Here is a 21226-nt window from a genome sequence, read left to right as displayed (position 1 = left end):
TCAAGAGGCCAGCGGGGTGGGCGGAAAAGGGCTACGAGACTTCGCTTAACAAGTGTGGCCCCAGCAACACCGCCACCGCCACCACAACAGAGCAGCACAGCATGGGCTTCCACCCCACCATACAAGCCCTTCACTTGCCTAAACATAGCTTTGAACGTTCTAATGCATTCTACCCATGCCTCTGACAGCAGCTCCCCAGGGCAGCATGCACTTCGCCAGCTCCCTTCCCCCGCAAGCCTCTCTGGCCATCACAGCAACCAGAAGCACAGCCAACAGAATCCCTGAGTGCGCAAGGAACCTCTGGACATCATGCAGCTCTCAACCTGAGCAGAGTCAGCTCGAGCGTGCTGTCCACGACCGTGTGCAGTCAGGTTTTCAGGATCCCTAAGGACGGGGACTGCCACACCTCCCTGCGCAAGCGGCTCCACTGCTTCCCCACCCTCACACGGAAAAAGGCTTGCCTTCTCTTCCAAGGAAATGGCACGTCTTTTCCCCTTTCTCCATTTGCCCTTGCCCTGGCCGTGGGCACCCATGAGAAGAGGCTGAGTCCCCTGGCCTCGTTCCCGAGGAGGGGGAATGCAGTCCTCCCACCTGGGATTTAGACACATTGAGGACATCTCCCCTGCACGGCCTTGCTTTCTGGCTGAAAAACCTCCCAGCTCTCTCAGCTTCTCCTCACAGGAAGGATGCTCCAGGCCCTTCAGCCTCTTGGTGGCCTCGCACTCGACTCGATCCTCTAAGGCCATGTCTTTCTTCTGCTGGAAAGCCCTCCACTGGAGACACGACTCCCCACGGGGCCTCACCAGTGCTGAAAAGAGAGCAAGATCACCTTCACTGACCTGCTGGCAATGCTCTTCCCAACGCCACCCCGGGGGACTCCTGGCCTCTTGTGCCACAAGGCTGCATTGCTGCTTCGCAGTCAGCTTTTCCTCTGCCAGCACCACAAAGTCGTGCTCAGCAAAGCTGCTTTCCAGCTCCTCGGCCCCCAGCCTCTCTTCGTCCCCAGATGCAGGACTTGGCACTTCCCCCTCTTGACCTTCCGGAGATTCCTCTCTGCCCCGTTCTCCAGCCTCTCCAGCTCCCTGGCAATACTGTCAAAGCAGCCGGTGCCGCAGCCACTCCTCCAGATTTTGCATCATTTGCCAACTTGCCGAGGGGGCGCTCCGTCCCTGGGCCCACCTCATCGATGAGGATCTTGGACAGGGTTGGCCTCACGCACCCGAGTCCTGGGCTACACCGCCTGAGACTTGCCTCCATCTGCACTTTGGGCCGCTCACCACAAGCCTCTGGGACCAGCCCTTCAACCCCTTGCGCATCCTCTGGTCTCCCTCCACTTACACAAGCCGGAATTTCTCCGCTTGTCTAGGAGCGTGCAACGGGAGAAAGTGTCAAAGGCTTCACTGAAAGGTCAAGGTAAACACCAGCCACGACTCTCTCGTCATCCACAAAGCTAGTCACTTCAACGGAGAAAACACGGAGGTCAGTCAAGCACGACTTCCCCTTCGTAAATCCACGCCGATGACTCTCCATCGCCTGCTTGTCCTTGCTGGGCTTGGCAGTGCTCTCCAGGACCATTTCCTCCATCCCCTTTCTTGGAAACTAGGTCAGCCTAGGCAACCTCTTCTTACCCAGATCGTCCCTCCGGGTCTTCTTCACGATAGAAGGGCTGGCAGCTCTCTTCCAGCCATCACAAAACGCCCGCAGGCACCATGACCTTCACAAGGTCGTGGAGAGTGGCCTCCCGAGGACGTGAGACAGCTCCCTCAGCAGTCGCAGCTACAAGGCCTCAGGTCCCACACACTTGCTTACCTCCAGACGCACGGCACTCCTTCATCATCCTCAGCAAGAGGCACTGCTCACCTGACAAAGAGCCTGCTAAACACTCACCTTGGCTCAATGGGGCAGGCCTTGCCAGTCCTCAACTCTTCGGCGTGTATCCACCACCTCCCGGGCCTTGGCTCTGCAGCCCCGTACAGCATGCTCGCCTCCAGTGCCTGCTGCAGTCTCCAAATCCTCTTTCTGCCCGTCAAACACTGTGCAGAGAAGTGGCCTCACCCCAAAGACAGACCCCAAAGGCCCTGCATCACCAGGCTCACCTGCCAGCCGCTCCAGCTCACCCTCTGCCTCTCGCCACACTCCCGGGCTCTCCACAAACTCACTTGCCCTTGCGAGGCTCCCCAGAGCAAGCACGGAGTCACGCCAGAGACCAGGCTGCATCAAACGGGCCGGCCCCAGCTAAGGGAGGCGCTACGGAGGGGCCAACACAAGCCTTTGGGGAGCGTGGCAGGGCTCCCCCCACCACAGGGCTTGCCAGCTCTGGACGTGGGCTGCCAGGGCAACATCCTGCTCCCGCAAGCCGCCCTCCTCTGCCTGCTCCCACTCACACCCCCACGGACAGCACCGAGGGGCTGCAACAGCAAACAGGCAGCCTCCTTTCTCCCACCTACAACCTCACAAGCAAGAGGGGCACCAAGACACGTGCAGAGCACACCCAGCTGTGGCTTTAGGCCAGGCCTAAAGACAGCCTCAGTCACCTGGCAGCAAGGCCAGCAGGGACCAAGTGCCATGGAAGGGGCAGCGCCTCATGCCTGGCACGCCTCAAAGAAGAGACCAGCCTTCCACAGCTGCGAGGAAAGGGGGCCCCCGCTTCACAATGCACCCACAAAATAAACCGCACCACATGAGTGCCATGGCATGACCTCACTGACGACACCCTGCCTCTCCAACGCTTTGGTCACGTATGCTGCCTGCCCTGACACGCGCCATCAAACCAAGCCTTTGGCCTCTAATAGTCTCACTTAAAAGCTGCCGCCAGGGCCAAGGGCACACGTCCTCAAGAAGAGGACATGAAAGTGCACAACTGCAGAAGGAAAACACGCCCCACCTCATGACCTGCATGACTGTGGCATGCAACAGCCGCTTGCTGCAAAGCACCGTCATGTGCAAAGGCTTCCTTACCACCTCGGGCACTCGGCGACCAGTATAAAAGCCGGCCCAGCACCTCTCTCCCTCACACACTTCTCCTTGTGCCTTCTCCTCCAACGTCAACAAGGTGAGTCTGAACCCCCTTCCCCTCCTTCCCCTCCTTCCCCTTCTTCCCCTGCCCCACCTGGCCTGGCTCTTCCAGCATGCTCTGCCCCCAACTCAGCAGCCCTGACGCCTCCTCACCGCCACGCTCCCCACAGCCACACAACACACCTCCACGCTCACTTGCCCTCCTGCAACACCACCCCTCGCACCCCCACGCCCCTATGCTTTCTCAACACCCTCTCTTCCAGGGACCCTCCAGCCCACACACATGGCCTGCTACGACCTCTGCCGCCCCTGCGGACCCACCCCGCTGGCTAACAGCTGCAACGAGCCCTGTGTCAGGCAGTGCGAGGAGTCCCGCGTCGTCATCCAGCCTCCCGCCGTGCTGGTCACCCTGCCAGGACCCATCCTCAGCTCCTTCCCCCAGAGCACCGCCGTCGGCTCCTCCTCATCAGCTGCCGTGGGCAACGTCCTCGGCTCCCAGGGAGTGCCCGTCTCTTCCGGCCGCTTCGGCTACGGCTACGGCTTTGGAGGCCTGGGCTGCTACGGCGGCGGAAGGGGCTGCTACCCCTGCTAAGGGCCCTGCCCACCACCCCTGACACCAACCAACGCACCCTGCAAGCCAGGGCATCGACTGAGGACGCACCTCCGGGCTCTTGCTGCCACGTGGACCTGCCCTCCACGGCTCCTCCTCTCAGGGCACCAAGCAAGGAAGCAGGGAAGGGGCCAACCCAGCCTGCCTGGACACATGGCCCACGCACCTCCTCCTCTTCTCCCACTTCCTTCCTTGGATCACCCCTTCTACTGTCTCCAGTACTGCCCACTGCAATCACTTGCTCACAAGCCATAGAGCACCGGGGACCTCCGGCGTGCTGCTCCCACTGTGCGGCAGGAAGTTCTTGCTGCTCTGGCAAGGTCCTCTCTCGCACACGGCACCTCGGCTGATGGTCGCTAGACTTGCACCTCAGACCCCTTCCTTTCCACTTGGTGCTCCTGCCTTTTTGCTCTCTTTTGTCCATCAATAAAGTGCTCCTGCATCCCAGCCTGTGAGGTCTCCTCTTCCCTTCTTCTCCCAAGCCTCCTCCAACCTCACCCAGCACAAAGCCAGGGCTCAAGAGGCCAGCGGGGTGGGCGGAAAAGGGCTACGAGACTTCGCTTAACAAGTGTGGCCCCAGCAACACCGCCACCGCCACCACAACAGAGCAGCACAGCATGGGCTTCCACCCCACCATACAAGCCCTTCACTTGCCTAAACATAGCTTTGAACGTTCTAATGCATTCTACCCATGCCTCTGACAGCAGCTCCCCAGGGCAGCATGCACTTCGCCAGCTCCCTTCCCCCGCAAGCCTCTCTGGCCATCACAGCAACCAGAAGCACAGCCAACAGAATCCCTGAGTGCGCAAGGAACCTCTGGACATCATGCAGCTCTCAACCTGAGCAGAGTCAGCTCGAGCGTGCTGTCCACGACCGTGTGCAGTCAGGTTTTCAGGATCCCTAAGGACGGGGACTGCCACACCTCCCTGCGCAAGCGGCTCCACTGCTTCCCCACCCTCACACGGAAAAAGGCTTGCCTTCTCTTCCAAGGAAATGGCACGTCTTTTCCCCTTTCTCCATTTGCCCTTGCCCTGGCCGTGGGCACCCATGAGAAGAGGCTGAGTCCCCTGGCCTCGTTCCCGAGGAGGGGGAATGCAGTCCTCCCACCTGGGATTTAGACACATTGAGGACATCTCCCCTGCACGGCCTTGCTTTCTGGCTGAAAAACCTCCCAGCTCTCTCAGCTTCTCCTCACAGGAAGGATGCTCCAGGCCCTTCAGCCTCTTGGTGGCCTCGCACTCGACTCGATCCTCTAAGGCCATGTCTTTCTTCTGCTGGAAAGCCCTCCACTGGAGACACGACTCCCCACGGGGCCTCACCAGTGCTGAAAAGAGAGCAAGATCACCTTCACTGACCTGCTGGCAATGCTCTTCCCAACGCCACCCCGGGGGACTCCTGGCCTCTTGTGCCACAAGGCTGCATTGCTGCTTCGCAGTCAGCTTTTCCTCTGCCAGCACCACAAAGTCGTGCTCAGCAAAGCTGCTTTCCAGCTCCTCGGCCCCCAGCCTCTCTTCGTCCCCAGACGCAGGACTTGGCACTTCCCCCTCTTGACCTTCCGGAGATTCCTCTCTGCCCCGTTCTCCAGCCTCTCCAGCTCCCTGGCAATACTGTCAAAGCAGCCGGTGCCGCAGCCACTCCTCCAGATTTTGCATCATTTGCCAACTTGCCGAGGGGGCACTCCGTCCCTGGGCCCACCTCATCGATGAGGATCTTGGACAGGGTTGGCCTCACGCACCCGAGTCCTGGGCTACACCGCCTGAGACTTGCCTCCATCTGCACTTTGGGCCACTCACCACAAGCCTCTGGGACCAGCCCTTCAACCCCTTGCGCATCCTCTGGTCTCCCTCCACTTACACAAGCCGGAATTTCTCCGCTTGTCTAGGAGCGTGCAACGGGAGAAAGTGTCAAAGGCTTCACTGAAAGGTCAAGGTAAACACCAGCCACGACTCTCTCGTCATCCACAAAGCTAGTCACTTCAACGGAGAAAACACGGAGGTCAGTCAAGCACGACTTCCCCTTCGTAAATCCACGCTGATGACTCTCCATCGCCTGCTTGTCCTTGCTGGGCTTGGCAGTGCTCTCCAGGACCATTTCCTCCCTCCCCTTTCTTGGAAACTAGGTCAGCCTAGGCAACCTCTTCTTACCCAGATCGTCCCTCCGGGTCTTCTTCACGATAGAAGGGCTGGCAGCTCTCTTCCAGCCATCACAAAACGCCCGCAGGCACCATGACCTTCACAAGGTCGTGGAGAGTGGCCTCCCGAGGACGTGAGACAGCTCCCTCAGCAGTCGCAGCTACAAGGCCTCAGGTCCCACACACTTGCTTACCTCCAGACGCACGGCACTCCTTCATCATCCTCAGCAAGAGGCACTGCTCACCTGACAAAGAGCCTGCTAAACACTCACCTTGGCTCAATGGGGCAGGCCTTGCCAGTCCTCAACTCTTCGGCGTGTATCCACCACCTCCCGGGCCTTGGCTCTGCAGCCCCGTACAGCATGCTCGCCTCCAGTGCCTGCTGCAGTCTCCAAATCCTCTTTCTGCCCGTCAAACACTGTGCAGAGAAGTGGCCTCACCCCAAAGACAGACCCCAAAGGCCCTGCATCACCAGGCTCACCTGCCAGCCGCTCCAGCTCACCCTCTGCCTCTCGCCACACTCCCGGGCTCTCCACAAACTCACTTGCCCTTGCGAGGCTCCCCAGAGCAAGCACGGAGTCACGCCTGAGCCCAGGCTGCATCAAACAGACCAGCCCCAGCTAAGGGAGGCGCTATGGAGGGGCCACACAAGCCTTTGGGGAGCGTGGCAGGGCTCCCCCCACCACAGGGCTTGCCAGCTCTGGACGTGGGCTGCCAGGGCAACATCCTGCTCCCGCAAGCCGCCCTCCTCTGCCTGCTCCCACTCACACCCCCACGGACAGCACCGAGGGGCTGCAACAGCAAACAGGCAGCCTCCTTTCTCCCACCTACAACCTCACAAGCAAGAGGGGCACCAAGACACGTGCAGAGCACACCCAGCTGTGGCTTTAGGCCAGGCCTAAAGACAGCCTCAGTCACCTGGCAGCAAGGCCAGCAGGGACCAAGTGCCATGGAAGGGGCAGCGCCTCATGCCTGGCACGCCTCAAAGAAGAGACCAGCCTTCCACGGCTGCGAGGAAAGGGGGCCCCCGCTTCACAATGCACCCACAAAATAAACCACACCACATGAGTGCCATGGCATGACCTCACTGACGACACCCCGCCTCTCCAACGCTTTGGTCGCGTATGCTGCCTGCCCTGACACGCGCCATCAAACCAAGCCTTTGGCCTCTAATAGTCTCACTTAAAAGCTGCCGCCAGGGCCAAGGGCACACGTCCTCAAGAAGAGGACATGAAAGTGCACAACTGCAGAAGGAAAACACGCCCCACCTCATGACCTGCATGACTGTGGCATGCAACAGCCACTTGCTGCAAAGCACCGTCATGTGCAAAGGCTTCCTTACCACCTCGGGCACTCGGCGACCAGTATAAAAGCCGGCCCAGCACCTCTCTCCCTCACACACTTCTCCTTGTGCCTTCTCCTCCAACGTCAACGAGGTGAGTCTGAACCCCCTTCCCCTCCTTCCCCTTCTTCCCCTGCCCCACCTGGCCCGGCTCTTCCAGCACGCTCTGCCCCCAACTCAGCAGCCCTGACGCCTCCTCACCGCCACGCTCCCCACAGCCACACAACACACCTCCACGCTCACTTGCCCTCCTGCAACACCACCCCTCGCACCCCCACGCCCCTACGCTTTCTCAACACCCTCTCTTCCAGGGACCCTCCAGCCCACACACATGGCCTGCTACGACCTCTGCCGCCCCTGCGGACCCACCCCGCTGGCTAACAGCTGCAACGAGCCCTGTGTCAGGCAGTGCGAGGAGTCCCGCGTCGTCATCCAGCCTCCCGCCGTGCTGGTCACCCTGCCAGGACCCATCCTCAGCTCCTTCCCCCAGAGCACCGCCGTCGGCTCCTCCTCATCGGCTGCCGTGGGCAACGTCCTCGGCTCCCAGGGAGTGCCCGTCTCTTCCGGCCGCTTCGGCTACGGCTACGGCTTTGGAGGCCTGGGCTGCTACGGCGGCGGAAGGGGCTGCTACCCCTGCTAAGGGCCCTGCCCACCACCCCTGACACCAACCAACGCACCCTGCAAGCCAGGGCATGGACTGAGGACGCACCTCCGGGCTCTTGCTGCCACGTGGACCTGCCCTCCACGGCTCCTCCTCTCAGGGCACCAAGCAAGGAAGCAGGGAAGGGGCCAACCCAGCCTGCCTGGACACATGGCCCACGCACCTCCTCCTCTTCTCCCACTTCCTTCCTTGCATCACCCCTTCTACTGTCTCCAGTACTGCCCACTGCAATCACTTGCTCACAAGCCATAGAGCACCGGGGACCTCCGGCGTGCTGCTCCCACTGTGCGGCAGGAAGTTCTTGCTGCTCTGGCAAGGTCCTCTCTCGCACACGGCACCTCGGCTGATGGTCGCTAGACTTGCACCTCAGACCCCTTCCTTTCCACTTGGTGCTCCTGCCTTTTTGCTCTCTTTTGTCCATCAATAAAGTTCTCCTGCATCCCAGCCTGTGAGGTCTCCTCTTCCCTTCTTCTCCCAAGGTTCCTCCAACCTCACCCAGCACAAAGCCAGGGCTCAAGAGGCCAGCGGGGTGGGCGGAAAAGGGCTACGAGACTTCGCTTAACAAGTGTGGCCCCAGCAACACCGCCACCGCCACCACAACAGAGCAGCACAGCATGGGCTTCCACCCCACCATACAAGCCCTTCACTTGCCTAAACATAGCTTTGAACGTTCTAATGCATTCTACCCATGCCTCTGACAGCAGCTCCCCAGGGCAGCATGCACTTCGCCAGCTCCCTTCCCCCGCAAGCCTCTCTGGCCATCACAGCAACCAGAAGCACAGCTAACAGAATCCCTGAGTGCGCAAGGAACCTCTGGACATCATGCAGCTCTCAACCTGAGCAGAGTCAGCTCGAGCGTGCTGTCCACGACCGTGTGCAGTCAGGTTTTCAGGATCCCTAAGGACGGGGACTGCCACACCTCCCTGCGCAAGCGGCTCCACTGCTTCCCCACCCTCACACGGAAAAAGGCTTGCCTTCTCTTCCAAGGAAATGGCACGTCTTTTCCCCTTTCTCCATTTGCCCTTGCCCTGGCCGTGGGCACCCATGAGAAGAGGCTGAGTCCCCTGGCCTCGTTCCCGAGGAGGGGGAATGCAGTCCTCCCATCTGGGATTTAGACACATTGAGGACATCTCCCCTGCACAGCCTTGCTTTCTGGCTGAAAAACCTCCCAGCTCTCTCAGCTTCTCCTCACAGGAAGGATGCTCCAGGCCCTTCAGCCTCTTGGTGGCCTCGCACTCGACTCGATCCTCTAAGGCCATGTCTTTCTTCCGCTGGAAAGCCCTCCACTGGAGACACGACTCCCCACGGGGCCTCACCAGTGCTGAAAAGAGAGCAAGATCACCTTCACTGACCTGCTGGCAATGCTCTTCCCAACGCCACCCCGGGGGACTCCTGGCCTCTTGTGCCACAAGGCTGCATTGCTGCTTCGCAGTCAGCTTTTCCTCTGCCAGCACCACAAAGTCGTGCTCAGCAAAGCTGCTTTCCAGCTCCTCGGCCCCCAGCCTCTCTTCGTCCCCAGATGCAGGACTTGGCACTTCCCCCTCTTGACCTTCCGGAGATTCCTCTCTGCCCCGTTCTCCAGCCTCTCCAGCTCCCTGGCAATACTGTCAAAGCAGCCGGTGCCGCAGCCACTCCTCCAGATTTTGCATCATTTGCCAACTTGCCGAGGGGGCGCTCCGTCCCTGGGCCCACCTCATCGATGAGGATCTTGGACAGGGTTGGCCTCACGCACCCGAGTCCTGGGCTACACCGCCTGAGACTTGCCTCCATCTGCACTTTGGGCCGCTCACCACAAGCCTCTGGGACCAGCCCTTCAACCCCTTGCGCATCCTCTGGTCTCCCTCCACTTACACAAGCCGGAATTTCTCCGCTTGTCTAGGAGCGTGCAACGGGAGAAAGTGTCAAAGGCTTCACTGAAAGGTCAAGGTAAACACCAGCCACGACTCTCTCGTCATCCACAAAGCTAGTCACTTCAACGGAGAAAACACGGAGGTCAGTCAAGCACGACTTCCCCTTCGTAAATCCACGCCGATGACTCTCCATCGCCTGCTTGTCCTTGCTGGGCTTGGCAGTGCTCTCCAGGACCATTTCCTCCCTCCCCTTTCTTGGAAACTAGGTCAGCCTAGGCAACCTCTTCTTACCCAGATCGTCCCTCCGGGTCTTCTTCACGATAGAAGGGCTGGCAGCTCTCTTCCAGCCATCACAAAACGCCCGCAGGCACCATGACCTTCACAAGGTCGTGGAGAGTGGCCTCCCGAGGACGTGAGACAGCTCCCTCAGCAGTCGCAGCTACAAGGCCTCAGGTCCCACACACTTGCTTACCTCCAGACGCACGGCACTCCTTCATCATCCTCAGCAAGAGGCACTGCTCACCTGACAAAGAGCCTGCTAAACACTCACCTTGGCTCAATGGGGCAGGCCTTGTCAGTCCTCAACTCTTCGGCGTGTATCCACCACCTCCCGGGCCTTGGCTCTGCAGCCCCGTACAGCATGCTCGCCTCCAGTGCCTGCTGCAGTCTCCAAATCCTCTTTCTGCCCGTCAAACACTGTGCAGAGAAGTGGCCTCACCCCAAAGACAGACCCCAAAGGCCCTGCATCACCAGGCTACCCTGCCTGCCGCTCCGCCTCTGCCTCTCCACACTCTCCTGGGATCCCCACAAATTCACCTGCGCTTACGAGGTTCCCCAGAGCAAGCACGGAGTCACACCTGAGCCCAGGCTGCATCAAACAGACCAGCCCCAGCTAAGGGAAGCGCAACGGAGGGGCCAACACAAGCCTTTGGGGAGTGTGGCAGGGCTCCCCCCACCACAGGGCTTGCCAGCTCTGGACGTGGGCTGCCAGGGCAACATCCTGCTCCCGCAAGCCGCCCTCCTCTGCCTGCTCCCACTCACACCCCCACGGACAGCACCGACGGGCCACAACCACAAACAGGCAGCCTCCTTTCTCCCACCTACAACCTCACAAGCAAGAGGGGCACCAAGACACGTGCAGAGCACACCCAGCTGTGGCTTTAGGCCAGGCCTAAAGACAGCCTCAGTCACCTGGCAGCAAGGCCAGCAGGGACCAAGTGCCATGGAAGGGGCAGCGCCTCATGCCTGGCACGCCTCAAAGAAGAGACCAGCCTTCCACGGCTGCGAGGAAAGGGGGCCCCCGCTTCACAATGCACCCACAAAATAAACCACACCACATGAGTGCCATGGCATGACCTCACTGACGACACCCCGCCTCTCCAACGCTTTGGTCGCGTATGCTGCCTGCCCTGACACGCGCCATCAAACCAAGCCTTTGGCCTCTAATAGTCTCACTTAAAAGCTGCCGCCAGGGCCAAGGGCACACGTCCTCAAGAAGAGGACATGAAAGTGCACAACTGCAGAAGGAAAACACGCCCCACCTCATGACCTGCATGACTGTGGCATGCAACAGCCGCTTGCTGCAAAGCACCGTCATGTGCAAAGGCTTCCTTACCACCTCGGGCACTCGGCGACCAGTATAAAAGCCGGCCCAGCACCTCTCTCCCTCACACACTTCTCCTTGTGCCTTCTCCTCCAACGTCAACGAGGTGAGTCTGAACCCCCTTCCCCTCCTTCCCCTTCTTCCCCTGCCCCACCTGGCCCGGCTCTTCCAGCACGCTCTGCCCCCAACTCAGCAGCCCTGACGCCTCCTCACCGCCATGCTACCCACAGACACACAACACACCTCCACGCTCACTTGCCCTCCTGCAACACCACCCCTCGCACCCCCATGCCCCTACGCTTTCTCAACACCCTCTCTTCCAGGGACCCTCCAGCCCACACACATGGCCTGCTACGACCTCTGCCGCCCCTGCGGACCCACCCCGCTGGCTAACAGCTGCAACGAGCCCTGTGTCAGGCAGTGCGAGGAGTCCCGCGTCGTCATCCAGCCTCCCGCCGTGCTGGTCACCCTGCCAGGACCCATCCTCAGCTCCTTCCCACAGAACACTGCCGTTGGCTCCTCCTCATCGGCTGCCGTGGGCAACGTCCTCGGCTCCCAGGGAGTGCCCGTCTCTTCCGGCCGCTTCGGCTACGGCTACGGCTTTGGAGGCCTGGGCTGCTACGGCGGCGGAAGGGGCTGCTACCCCTGCTAAGGGCCCTGCCCACCACCCCTGACACCAACCAACGCACCCTGCAAGCCAGGGCATGGACTGAGGATGTACCTCCGGGCTCTTGCTGCCACGTGGACCTGCCCTCCACGGCTCCTCCTCTCAAGGCACCAAGCAAGGAAGCAGGGAAGGGGCCAACCCAGCCTGCCTGGACACATGGCCCACGCACCTCCTCCTCTTCTCCCACTTCCTTCCTTGCATCACCCCTTCTACTGTCTCCAGTACTGCCCACTGCAATCACTTGCTCACAAGCCATAGAGCACCGGGGACCTCCGGCGTGCCGCTCCCATTGTGCGGCAGGAAGTTCTTGCTGCTCTGGCAAGGTCCTCTCTCGCACACGGCACCTCGGCTGATGGTCGCTAGACTTGCACCTCAGACCCCTTCCTTTCCACTTGGTGCTCCTGCCTTTTTGCTCTCTTTTGTCCATCAATAAAGTTCTCCTGCATCCCAGCCTGTGAGGTCTCCTCTTCCCTTCTTCTCCCAAGCCTCCTCCAACCTCACCCAGCACAAAGCCAGGGCTCAAGAGGCCAGCGGGGTGGGCGGAAAAGGGCTACGAGACTTCGCTTAACAAGTGTGGCCCCAGCAACACCGCCACCGCCACCACAACAGAGCAGCACAGCATGGGCTTCCACCCCACCATACAAGCCCTTCACTTGCCTAAACATAGCTTTGAACGTTCTAATGCATTCTACCCATGCCTCTGACAGCAGCTCCCCAGGGCAGCATGCACTTCGCCAGCTCCCTTCCCCCGCAAGCCTCTCTGGCCATCACAGCAACCAGAAGCACAGCCAACAGAATCCCTGAGTGCGCAAGGAACCTCTGGACATCATGCAGCTCTCAACCTGAGCAGAGTCAGCTCGAGCGTGCTGTCCACGACCGTGTGCAGTCAGGTTTTCAGGATCCCTAAGGACGGGGACTGCTACACCTCCCTGCGCAAGCGGCTCCACTGCTTCCCCACCCTCACACGGAAAAAGGCTTGCCTTCTCTTCCAAGGAAATGGCACGTCTTTTCCCCTTTCTCCATTTGCCCTTGCCCTGGCCGTGGGCACCCATGAGAAGAGGCTGAGTCCCCTGGCCTCGTTCCCGAGGAGGGGGAATGCAGTCCTCCCATCTGGGATTTAGACACATTGAGGACATCTCCCCTGCACAGCCTTGCTTTCTGGCTGAAAAACCTCCCAGCTCTCTCAGCTTCTCCTCACAGGAAGGATGCTCCAGGCCCTTCAGCCTCTTGGTGGCCTCGCACTCGACTCGATCCTCTAAGGCCATGTCTTTCTTCCGCTGGAAAGCCCTCCACTGGAGACACGACTCCCCACGGGGCCTCACCAGTGCTGAAAAGAGAGCAAGATCACCTTCACTGACCTGCTGGCAATGCTCTTCCCAACGCCACCCCGGGGGACTCCTGGCCTCTTGTGCCACAAGGCTGCATTGCTGCTTCGCAGTCAGCTTTTCCTCTGCCAGCACCACAAAGTCGTGCTCAGCAAAGCTGCTTTCCAGCTCCTCGGCCCCCAGCCTCTCTTCGTCCCCAGATGCAGGACTTGGCACTTCCCCCTCTTGACCTTCCGGAGATTCCTCTCTGCCCCGTTCTCCAGCCTCTCCAGCTCCCTGGCAATACTGTCAAAGCAGCCGGTGCCGCAGCCACTCCTCCAGATTTTGCATCATTTGCCAACTTGCCGAGGGGGCGCTCCGTCCCTGGGCCCACCTCATCGATGAGGATCTTGGACAGGGTTGGCCTCACGCACCCGAGTCCTGGGCTACACCGCCTGAGACTTGCCTCCATCTGCACTTTGGGCCGCTCACCACAAGCCTCTGGGACCAGCCCTTCAACCCCTTGCGCATCCTCTGGTCTCCCTCCACTTACACAAGCCGGAATTTCTCCGCTTGTCTAGGAGCGTGCAACGGGAGAAAGTGTCAAAGGCTTCACTGAAAGGTCAAGGTAAACACCAGCCACGACTCTCTCGTCATCCACAAAGCTAGTCACTTCAACGGAGAAAACACGGAGGTCAGTCAAGCACGACTTCCCCTTCGTAAATCCACGCCGATGACTCTCCATCGCCTGCTTGTCCTTGCTGGGCTTGGCAGTGCTCTCCAGGACCATTTCCTCCCTCCCCTTTCTTGGAAACTAGGTCAGCCTAGGCAACCTCTTCTTACCCAGATCGTCCCTCCGGGTCTTCTTCACGATAGAAGGGCTGGCAGCTCTCTTCCAGCCATCACAAAACGCCCGCAGGCACCATGACCTTCACAAGGTCGTGGAGAGTGGCCTCCCGAGGACGTGAGACAGCTCCCTCAGCAGTCGCAGCTACAAGGCCTCAGGTCCCACACACTTGCTTACCTCCAGACGCACGGCACTCCTTCATCATCCTCAGCAAGAGGCACTGCTCACCTGACAAAGAGCCTGCTAAACACTCACCTTGGCTCAATGGGGCAGGCCTTGCCAGTCCTCAACTCTTCGGCGTGTATCCACCACCTCCCGGGCCTTGGCTCTGCAGCCCCGTACAGCATGCTCGCCTCCAGTGCCTGCTGCAGTCTCCAAATCCTCTTTCTGCCCGTCAAACACTGTGCAGAGAAGTGGCCTCACCCCAAAGACAGACCCCAAAGGCCCTGCATCACCAGGCTCACCTGCCAGCCGCTCCAGCTCACCCTCTGCCTCTCGCCACACTCCCGGGCTCTCCACAAACTCACTTGCCCTTGCGAGGCTCCCCAGAGCAAGCACGGAGTCACGCCAGAGACCAGGCTGCATCAAACGGGCCGGCCCCAGCTAAGGGAGGCGCTATGGAGGGGCCACACAAGCCTTTGGGGAGCGTGGCAGGGCTCCCCCCACCACAGGGCTTGCCAGCTCTGGACGTGGGCTGCCAGGGCAACATCCTGCTCCCGCAAGCCGCCCTCCTCTGCCTGCTCCCACTCACACCCCCACGGACAGCACCGACGGGCCACAACCACAAACAGGCAGCCTCCTTTCTCCCACCTACAACCTCACAAGCAAGAGGGGCACCAAGACACGTGCAGAGCACACCCAGCTGTGGCTTTAGGCCAGGCCTAAAGACAGCCTCAGTCACCTGGCAGCAAGGCCAGCAGGGACCAAGTGCCATGGAAGGGGCAGCGCCTCATGCCTGGCACGCCTCAAAGAAGAGACCAGCCTTCCACGGCTGCGAGGAAAGGGGGCCCCCGCTTCACAATGCACCCACAAAATAAACCACACCACATGAGTGCCATGGCATGACCTCACTGACGACACCCCGCCTCTCCAACGCTTTGGTCGCGTATGCTGCCTGCCCTGACACGCGCCATCAAACCAAGCCTTTGGCCTCTAATAGTCTCACTTAAAAGCTGCCGCCAGGGCCAAGGGCACACGTCCTCAAGAAGAGGACATGAAAGTGCACAACTGCAGAAGGAAAACACGCCCCACCTCATGACCTGCATGACTGTGGCATGCAACAGCCACTTGCTGCAAAGCACCGTCATGTGCAAAGGCTTCCTTACCACCTCGGGCACTCGGCGACCAGTATAAAAGCCGGCCCAGCACCTCTCTCCCTCACACACTTCTCCTTGTGCCTTCTCCTCCAACGTCAACGAGGTGAGTCTGAACCCCCTTCCCCTCCTTCCCCTCCTTCCCCTTCTTCCCCTGCCCCACCTGGCCCGGCTCTTCCAGCATGCTCTGCCCCCAACTCAGCAGCCCTGACGCCTCCTCACCGCCATGCTACCCACAGCCACACAACACACCTCCACGCTCACTTGCCCTCCTGCAACACCACCCGTCGCACCCCCACGCCCCTACGCTTTCTCAACACCCTCTCTTCCAGGGACCCTCCAGCCCACACACATGGCCTGCTACGACCTCTGCCGCCCCTGCGGACCCACCCCGCTGGCTAACAGCTGCAACGAGCCCTGTGTCAGGCAGTGCGAGGAGTCCCGCGTCGTCATCCAGCCTCCCGCCGTGCTGGTCACCCTGCCAGGACCCATCCTCAGCTCCTTCCCCCAGAGCACCGCCGTCGGCTCCTCCTCATCGGCTGCCGTGGGCAACATCCTCGGCTCCCAGGGAGTGCCCGTCTCTTCCGGCCGCTTCGGCTACGGCTACGGCTTTGGAGGCCTGGGCTGCTACGGTGGCGGAAGGGGCTGCTACCCCTGCTAAGGGCCCTGCCCACCACCCCTGACACCAACCAACGCACCCTGCAAGCCAGGGCATGGACTGAGGACGCACCTCCGGGCTCTTGCTGCCACGTGGACCTGCCCTCCACGGCTCCTCCTCTCAAGGCACCAAGCAAGGAAGCAGGGAAGGGGCCAACCCAGCCTGCCTGGACACATGGCCCACGCACCTCCTCCTCTTCTCCCACTTCCTTCCTTGCATCACCCCTTCTACTGTCTCCAGTACTGCCCACTGCAATCACTTGCTCACAAGCCATAGAGCACCGGGGACCTCCGGCGTGCCGCTCCCATTGTGCGGCAGGAAGTTCTTGCTGCTCTGGCAAGGTCCTCTCTCGCACACGGCACCTCGGCTGATGGTCGCTAGACTTGCACCTCAGACCCCTTCCTTTCCACTTGGTGCTCCTGCCTTTTTGCTCTCTTTTGTCCATCAATAAAGTTCTCCTGCATCCCAGCCTGTGAGGTCTCCTCTTCCCTTCTTCTCCCAAGCCTCCTCCAACCTCACCCAGCACAAAGCCAGGGCTCAAGAGGCCAGCGGGGTGGGCGGAAAAGGGCTACGAGACTTCGCTTAACAAGTGTGGCCCCAGCAACACCGCCACCGCCACCACAACAGAGCAGCACAGCATGGGCTTCCACCCCACCATACAAGCCCTTCACTTGCCTAAACATAGCTTTGAACGTTCTAATGCATTCTACCCATGCCTCTGACAGCAGCTCCCCAGGGCAGCATGCACTTCGCCAGCTCCCTTCCCCCGCAAGCCTCTCTGGCCATCACAGCAACCAGAAGCACAGCCAACAGAATCCCTGAGTGCGCAAGGAACCTCTGGACATCATGCAGCTCTCAACCTGAGCAGAGTCAGCTCGAGCGTGCTGTCCACGACCGTGTGCAGTCAGGTTTTCAGGATCCCTAAGGACGGGGACTGCCACACCTCCCTGCGCAAGCGGCTCCACTGCTTCCCCACCCTCACACGGAAAAAGGCTTGCCTTCTCTTCCAAGGAAATGGCACGTCTTTTCCCCTTTCTCCATTTGCCCTTGCCCTGGCCGTGGGCACCCATGAGAAGAGGCTGAGTCCCCTGGCCTCGTTCCCGAGGAGGGGGAATGCAGTCCTCCCATCTGGGATTTAGACACATTGAGGACATCTCCCCTGCACAGCCTTGCTTTCTGGCTGAAAAACCTCCCAGCTCTCTCAGCTTCTCCTCACAGGAAGGATGCTCCAGGCCCTTCAGCCTCTTGGTGGCCTCGCACTCGACTCGATCCTCTAAGGCCATGTCTTTCTTCCGCTGGAAAGCCCTCCACTGAGACACGACTCCCCACGGGGCCTCACCAGTGCTGAAAAGAGAGCAAGATCACCTTCACTGACCTGCTGGCAATGCTCTTCCCAACGCCACCCCGGGGGACTCCTGGCCTCTTGTGCCACAAGGCTGCATTGCTGCTTCGCAGTCAGCTTTTCCTCTGCCAGCACCACAAAGTCGTGCTCAGCAAAGCTGCTTTCCAGCTCCTCGGCCCCCAGCCTCTCTTCGTCCCCAGATGCAGGACTTGGCACTTCCCCCTCTTGACCTTCCGGAGATTCCTCTCTGCCCCGTTCTCCAGCCTCTCCAGCTCCCTGGCAATACTGTCAAAGCAGCCGGTGCCGCAGCCACTCCTCCAGATTTTGCATCATTTGCCAACTTGCCGAGGGGGCACTCCGTCCCTGGGCGCACCTCATCGATGAGGATCTTGGACAGGGTTGGCCTCACGCACCCGAGTCCTGGGCTACACCGCCTGAGACTTGCCTCCATCTGCACTTTGGGCCGCTCACCACAAGCCTCTGGGACCAGCCCTTCAACCCCTTGCGCATCCTCTGGTCTCCCTCCACTTACACAAGCCGGAATTTCTCCGCTTGTCTAGGAGCGTGCAACGGGAGAAAGTGTCAAAGGCTTCACTGAAAGGTCAAGGTAAACACCAGCCACGACTCTCTCGTCATCCACAAAGCTAGTCACTTCAACGGAGAAAACACGGAGGTCAGTCAAGCACGACTTCCCCTTCGTAAATCCACGCCGATGACTCTCCATCGCCTGCTTGTCCTTGCTGGGCTTGGCAGTGCTCTCCAGGACCATTTCCTCCCTCCCCTTTCTTGGAAACTAGGTCAGCCTAGGCAACCTCTTCTTACCCAGATCGTCCCTCCGGGTCTTCTTCACGATAGAAGGGCTGGCAGCTCTCTTCCAGCCATCACAAAACGCCCGCAGGCACCATGACCTTCACAAGGTCGTGGAGAGTGGCCTCCCGAGGACGTGAGACAGCTCCCTCAGCAGTCGCAGCTACAAGGCCTCAGGTCCCACACACTTGCTTACCTCCAGACGCACGGCACTCCTTCATCATCCTCAGCAAGAGGCACTGCTCACCTGACAAAGAGCCTGCTAAACACTCACCTTGGCTCAATGGGGCAGGCCTTGCCAGTCCTCAACTCTTCGGCGTGTATCCACCACCTCCCGGGCCTTGGCTCTGCAGCCCCGTACAGCATGCTCGCCTCCAGTGCCTGCTGCAGTCTCCAAATCCTCTTTCTGCCCGTCAAACACTGTGCAGAGAAGTGGCCTCACCCCAAAGACAGACCCCAAAGGCCCTGCATCACCAGGCTCACCTGCCAGCCGCTCCAGCTCACCCTCTGCCTCTCGCCACACTCCCGGGCTCTCCACAAACTCACTTGCCCTTGCGAGGCTCCCCAGAGCAAGCACGGAGTCACGCCAGAGACCAGGCTGCATCAAACGGGCCGGCCCCAGCTAAGGGAGGCGCTACGGAGGGGCCAACACAAGCCTTTGGGGAGCGTGGCAGGGCTCCCCCCACCACAGGGCTTGCCAGCTCTGGACGTGGGCTGCCAGGGCAACATCCTGCTCCCGCAAGCCGCCCCCCTCTGCCTGCTCCCACTCACAACCCCACGGACGGCACCGACAGGCCACAACCACAAACAGGCAGCCTCCTTTCTCCCACCTACAACCTCACAAGCAAGAGGGGCACCAAGACACGTGCAGAGCACACCCAGCTGTGGCTTTAGGCCAGGCCTAAAGACAGCCTCAGTCACCTGGCAGCAAGGCCAGCAGGGACCAAGTGCCATGGAAGGGGCAGCGCCTCATGCCTGGCACGCCTCAAAGAAGAGACCAGCCTTCCACGGCTGCGAGGAAAGGGGGCCCCCGCTTCACAATGCACCCACAAAATAAACCACACCACATGAGTGCCATGGCATGACCTCACTGACGACACCCCGCCTCTCCAACGCTTTGGTCGCGTATGCTGCCTGCCCTGACACGCGCCATCAAACCAAGCCTTTGGCCTCTAATAGTCTCACTTAAAAGCTGCCGCCAGGGCCAAGGGCACACGTCCTCAAGAAGAGGACATGAAAGTGCACAACTGCAGAAGGAAAACACGCCCCACCTCATGACCTGCATGACTGTGGCATGCAACAGCCACTTGCTGCAAAGCACCGTCATGTGCAAAGGCTTCCTTACCACCTCGGGCACTCGGCGACCAGTATAAAAGCCGGCCCAGCACCTCTCTCCCTCACACACTTCTCCTTGTGCCTTCTCCTCCAACGTCAACAAGGTGAGTCTGAACCCCCTTCCCCTCCTTCCCCTCCTTCCCCTTCTTCCCCTGCCCCACCTGGCCTGGCTCTTCCAGCATGCTCTGCCCCCAACTCAGCAGCCCTGACACCTCCTCACCGCCACGCTCCCCACAGCCACACAACACACCTCCACGCTCACTTGCCCTCCTGCAACACCACCCGTCGCACCCCCACGCCCCTATGCTTTCTCAACACCCTCTCTTCCAGGGACCCTCCAGCCCACACACATGGCCTGCTACGACCTCTGCCGCCCCTGCGGACCCACCCCGCTGGCTAACAGCTGCAACGAGCCCTGTGTCAGGCAGTGCGAGGAGTCCCGCGTCGTCATCCAGCCTCCCGCCGTGCTGGTCACCCTGCCAGGACCCATCCTCAGCTCCTTCCCCCAGAGCACCGCCGTCGGCTCCTCCTCATCGGCTGCCGTGGGCAACATCCTCGGCTCCCAGGGAGTGCCCGTCTCCTCCGGTGGATTTGGCTATGGCTACGGCTTTGGAGGCCTGGGCTGCTACGGCGCCGGAAGGGGGTGCTACCCCTGCTAAGGGCCCTGCCCACCACCCCTGACACCAACCAACGCACCCTGCAAGCCAGGGCATGGACTGAGGACGCACCTCCGGGCTCTTGCTGCCACGTGGACCTGCCCTCCACGGCTCCTCCTCTCAAGGCACCAAGCAAGGAAGCAGGGAAGGGGCCAACCCAGCCTGCCTGGACACATGGCCCACGCACCTCCTCCTCTTCTCCCACTTCCTTCCTTGCATCACCCCTTCTACTGTCTCCAGTACTGCCCACTGCAATCACTTGCTCACAAGCCATAGAGCACCGGGGACCTCCGGCGTGCCGCTCCCATTGTGCGGCAGGAAGTTCTTGCTGCTCTGGCAAGGTCCTCTCTCACACACGGCACCTCGGCTGATGGTCGCTAGACTTGCACCTCAGACCCCTTCCTTTCCACTTGGTGCTCCTGCCTTTTTGCTCTCTTTTGTCCATCAATAAAGTTCTCCTGCATCCCAGCCTGTGAGGTCTCCTCTTCCCTTCTTCTCCCAAGGTTCCTCCAACTCTACCCAGCACAAAGCCAGGGCTCAAGAGGCCAGCGGGGTGGGCGGAAAAGGGCTACGAGACTTCGCTTAACAAGTGTGGCCCCAGCAACACCGCCACCGCCACCACAACAGAGCAGCACAGCATGGGCTTCCACCCCACCATACAAGCCCTTCACTTGCCTAAACATAGCTTTGAACGTTCTAATGCATTCTACCCATGCCTCTGACAGCAGCTCCCCAGGGCAGCATGCACTTCGCCAACTCCCTTCCCCCGCAAGCCTCTCTGGCCATCACAGCAACCAGAAGCACAGCCAACAGAATCCCTGAGTGCGCAAGGAACCTCTGGACATCATGCAGCTCTCAACCTGAGCAGAGTCAGCTCGAGCGTGCTGTCCACGACCGTGTGCAGTCAGGTTTTCAGGATCCCTAAGGACGGGGACTGCCACACCTCCCTGCGCAAGCGGCTCCACTGCTTCCCCACCCTCACACGGAAAAAGGCTTGCCTTCTCTTCCAAGGAAATGGCACGTCTTTTCCCCTTTCTCCATTTGCCCTTGCTTTGGCCGTGGGCACCCATGAGAAGAGGCTGAGT

General features: G+C 60.3%; 5 protein-coding genes across 5 annotated transcripts; all 5 read left to right on the top strand.

The window, feature by feature from the left end:
- The first annotated feature begins 3290 nt into the window (after window positions 1-3290).
- LOC135312244 (feather keratin-like) lies at window positions 3291-3626 on the top strand. The gene has a single exon (XM_064445386.1). The coding sequence runs from the start codon at window positions 3299-3301 to the stop codon at window positions 3605-3607; it is 309 nt and encodes a 102-aa protein (XP_064301456.1). The 5' UTR covers window positions 3291-3298; the 3' UTR covers window positions 3608-3626.
- Window positions 3627-7413: 3787 nt separating this feature from the next.
- On the top strand, window positions 7414-7842 carry LOC135312243 (feather keratin-like). Its single transcript, XM_064445385.1, has one exon. The coding sequence runs from the start codon at window positions 7430-7432 to the stop codon at window positions 7736-7738; it is 309 nt and encodes a 102-aa protein (XP_064301455.1). The 5' UTR covers window positions 7414-7429; the 3' UTR covers window positions 7739-7842.
- A 2139-nt stretch (window positions 7843-9981) lies between these two features.
- LOC135312202 (feather keratin 1-like) lies at window positions 9982-11864 on the top strand. Its single transcript, XM_064445339.1, has 2 exons — window positions 9982-10021; window positions 11536-11864. Exons 1-2 carry the CDS (start codon window positions 9982-9984, stop codon window positions 11862-11864), a joined length of 369 nt encoding a protein of 122 aa, XP_064301409.1.
- A 2243-nt stretch (window positions 11865-14107) lies between these two features.
- LOC135312201 (feather keratin-like) lies at window positions 14108-16004 on the top strand. Its single transcript, XM_064445337.1, has 2 exons — window positions 14108-14147; window positions 15676-16004. Exons 1-2 carry the CDS (start codon window positions 14108-14110, stop codon window positions 16002-16004), a joined length of 369 nt encoding a protein of 122 aa, XP_064301407.1.
- A 3830-nt stretch (window positions 16005-19834) lies between these two features.
- LOC135312242 (feather keratin 1-like) lies at window positions 19835-20144 on the top strand. Its single transcript, XM_064445384.1, has one exon. It carries the CDS (start codon window positions 19836-19838, stop codon window positions 20142-20144), a length of 309 nt encoding a protein of 102 aa, XP_064301454.1. The 5' UTR covers window position 19835.
- The last annotated feature ends 1082 nt before the right edge of the window (window positions 20145-21226 follow it).

This window comes from Phalacrocorax carbo, chromosome 2, assembly GCF_963921805.1.
Source record: "Phalacrocorax carbo chromosome 2, bPhaCar2.1, whole genome shotgun sequence".
Classification (NCBI taxonomy): domain Eukaryota; kingdom Metazoa; phylum Chordata; class Aves; order Suliformes; family Phalacrocoracidae; genus Phalacrocorax; species Phalacrocorax carbo.
This window is presented reverse-complemented; position numbering and strand designations above follow the sequence as displayed.

What these genes read in the sequence shown, in the direction of transcription:
- LOC135312242 (XM_064445384.1), top strand. Translation starts at nt 19,836, where the DNA reads ATGGCCTGCTACGACCTCTGCCGCCCCTGCGGACCCACCCCGCTGGCT.
- LOC135312244 (XM_064445386.1), top strand. Translation starts at nt 3,299, where the DNA reads ATGGCCTGCTACGACCTCTGCCGCCCCTGCGGACCCACCCCGCTGGCT.
- LOC135312243 (XM_064445385.1), top strand. Translation starts at nt 7,430, where the DNA reads ATGGCCTGCTACGACCTCTGCCGCCCCTGCGGACCCACCCCGCTGGCT.
- LOC135312201 (XM_064445337.1), top strand. Translation starts at nt 14,108, where the DNA reads ATGACCTTCACAAGGTCGTGGAGAGTGGCCTCCCGAGGAC. An exon ending in GAGAGTGGCCTCCCGAGGAC is followed by an intron (nt 14,148 to 15,675) that starts GTGAGACAGCTC and finishes CCTCTCTTCCAG; the next exon opens with GGACCCTCCAGCCCACACAC.
- LOC135312202 (XM_064445339.1), top strand. Translation starts at nt 9,982, where the DNA reads ATGACCTTCACAAGGTCGTGGAGAGTGGCCTCCCGAGGAC. An exon ending in GAGAGTGGCCTCCCGAGGAC is followed by an intron (nt 10,022 to 11,535) that starts GTGAGACAGCTC and finishes CCTCTCTTCCAG; the next exon opens with GGACCCTCCAGCCCACACAC.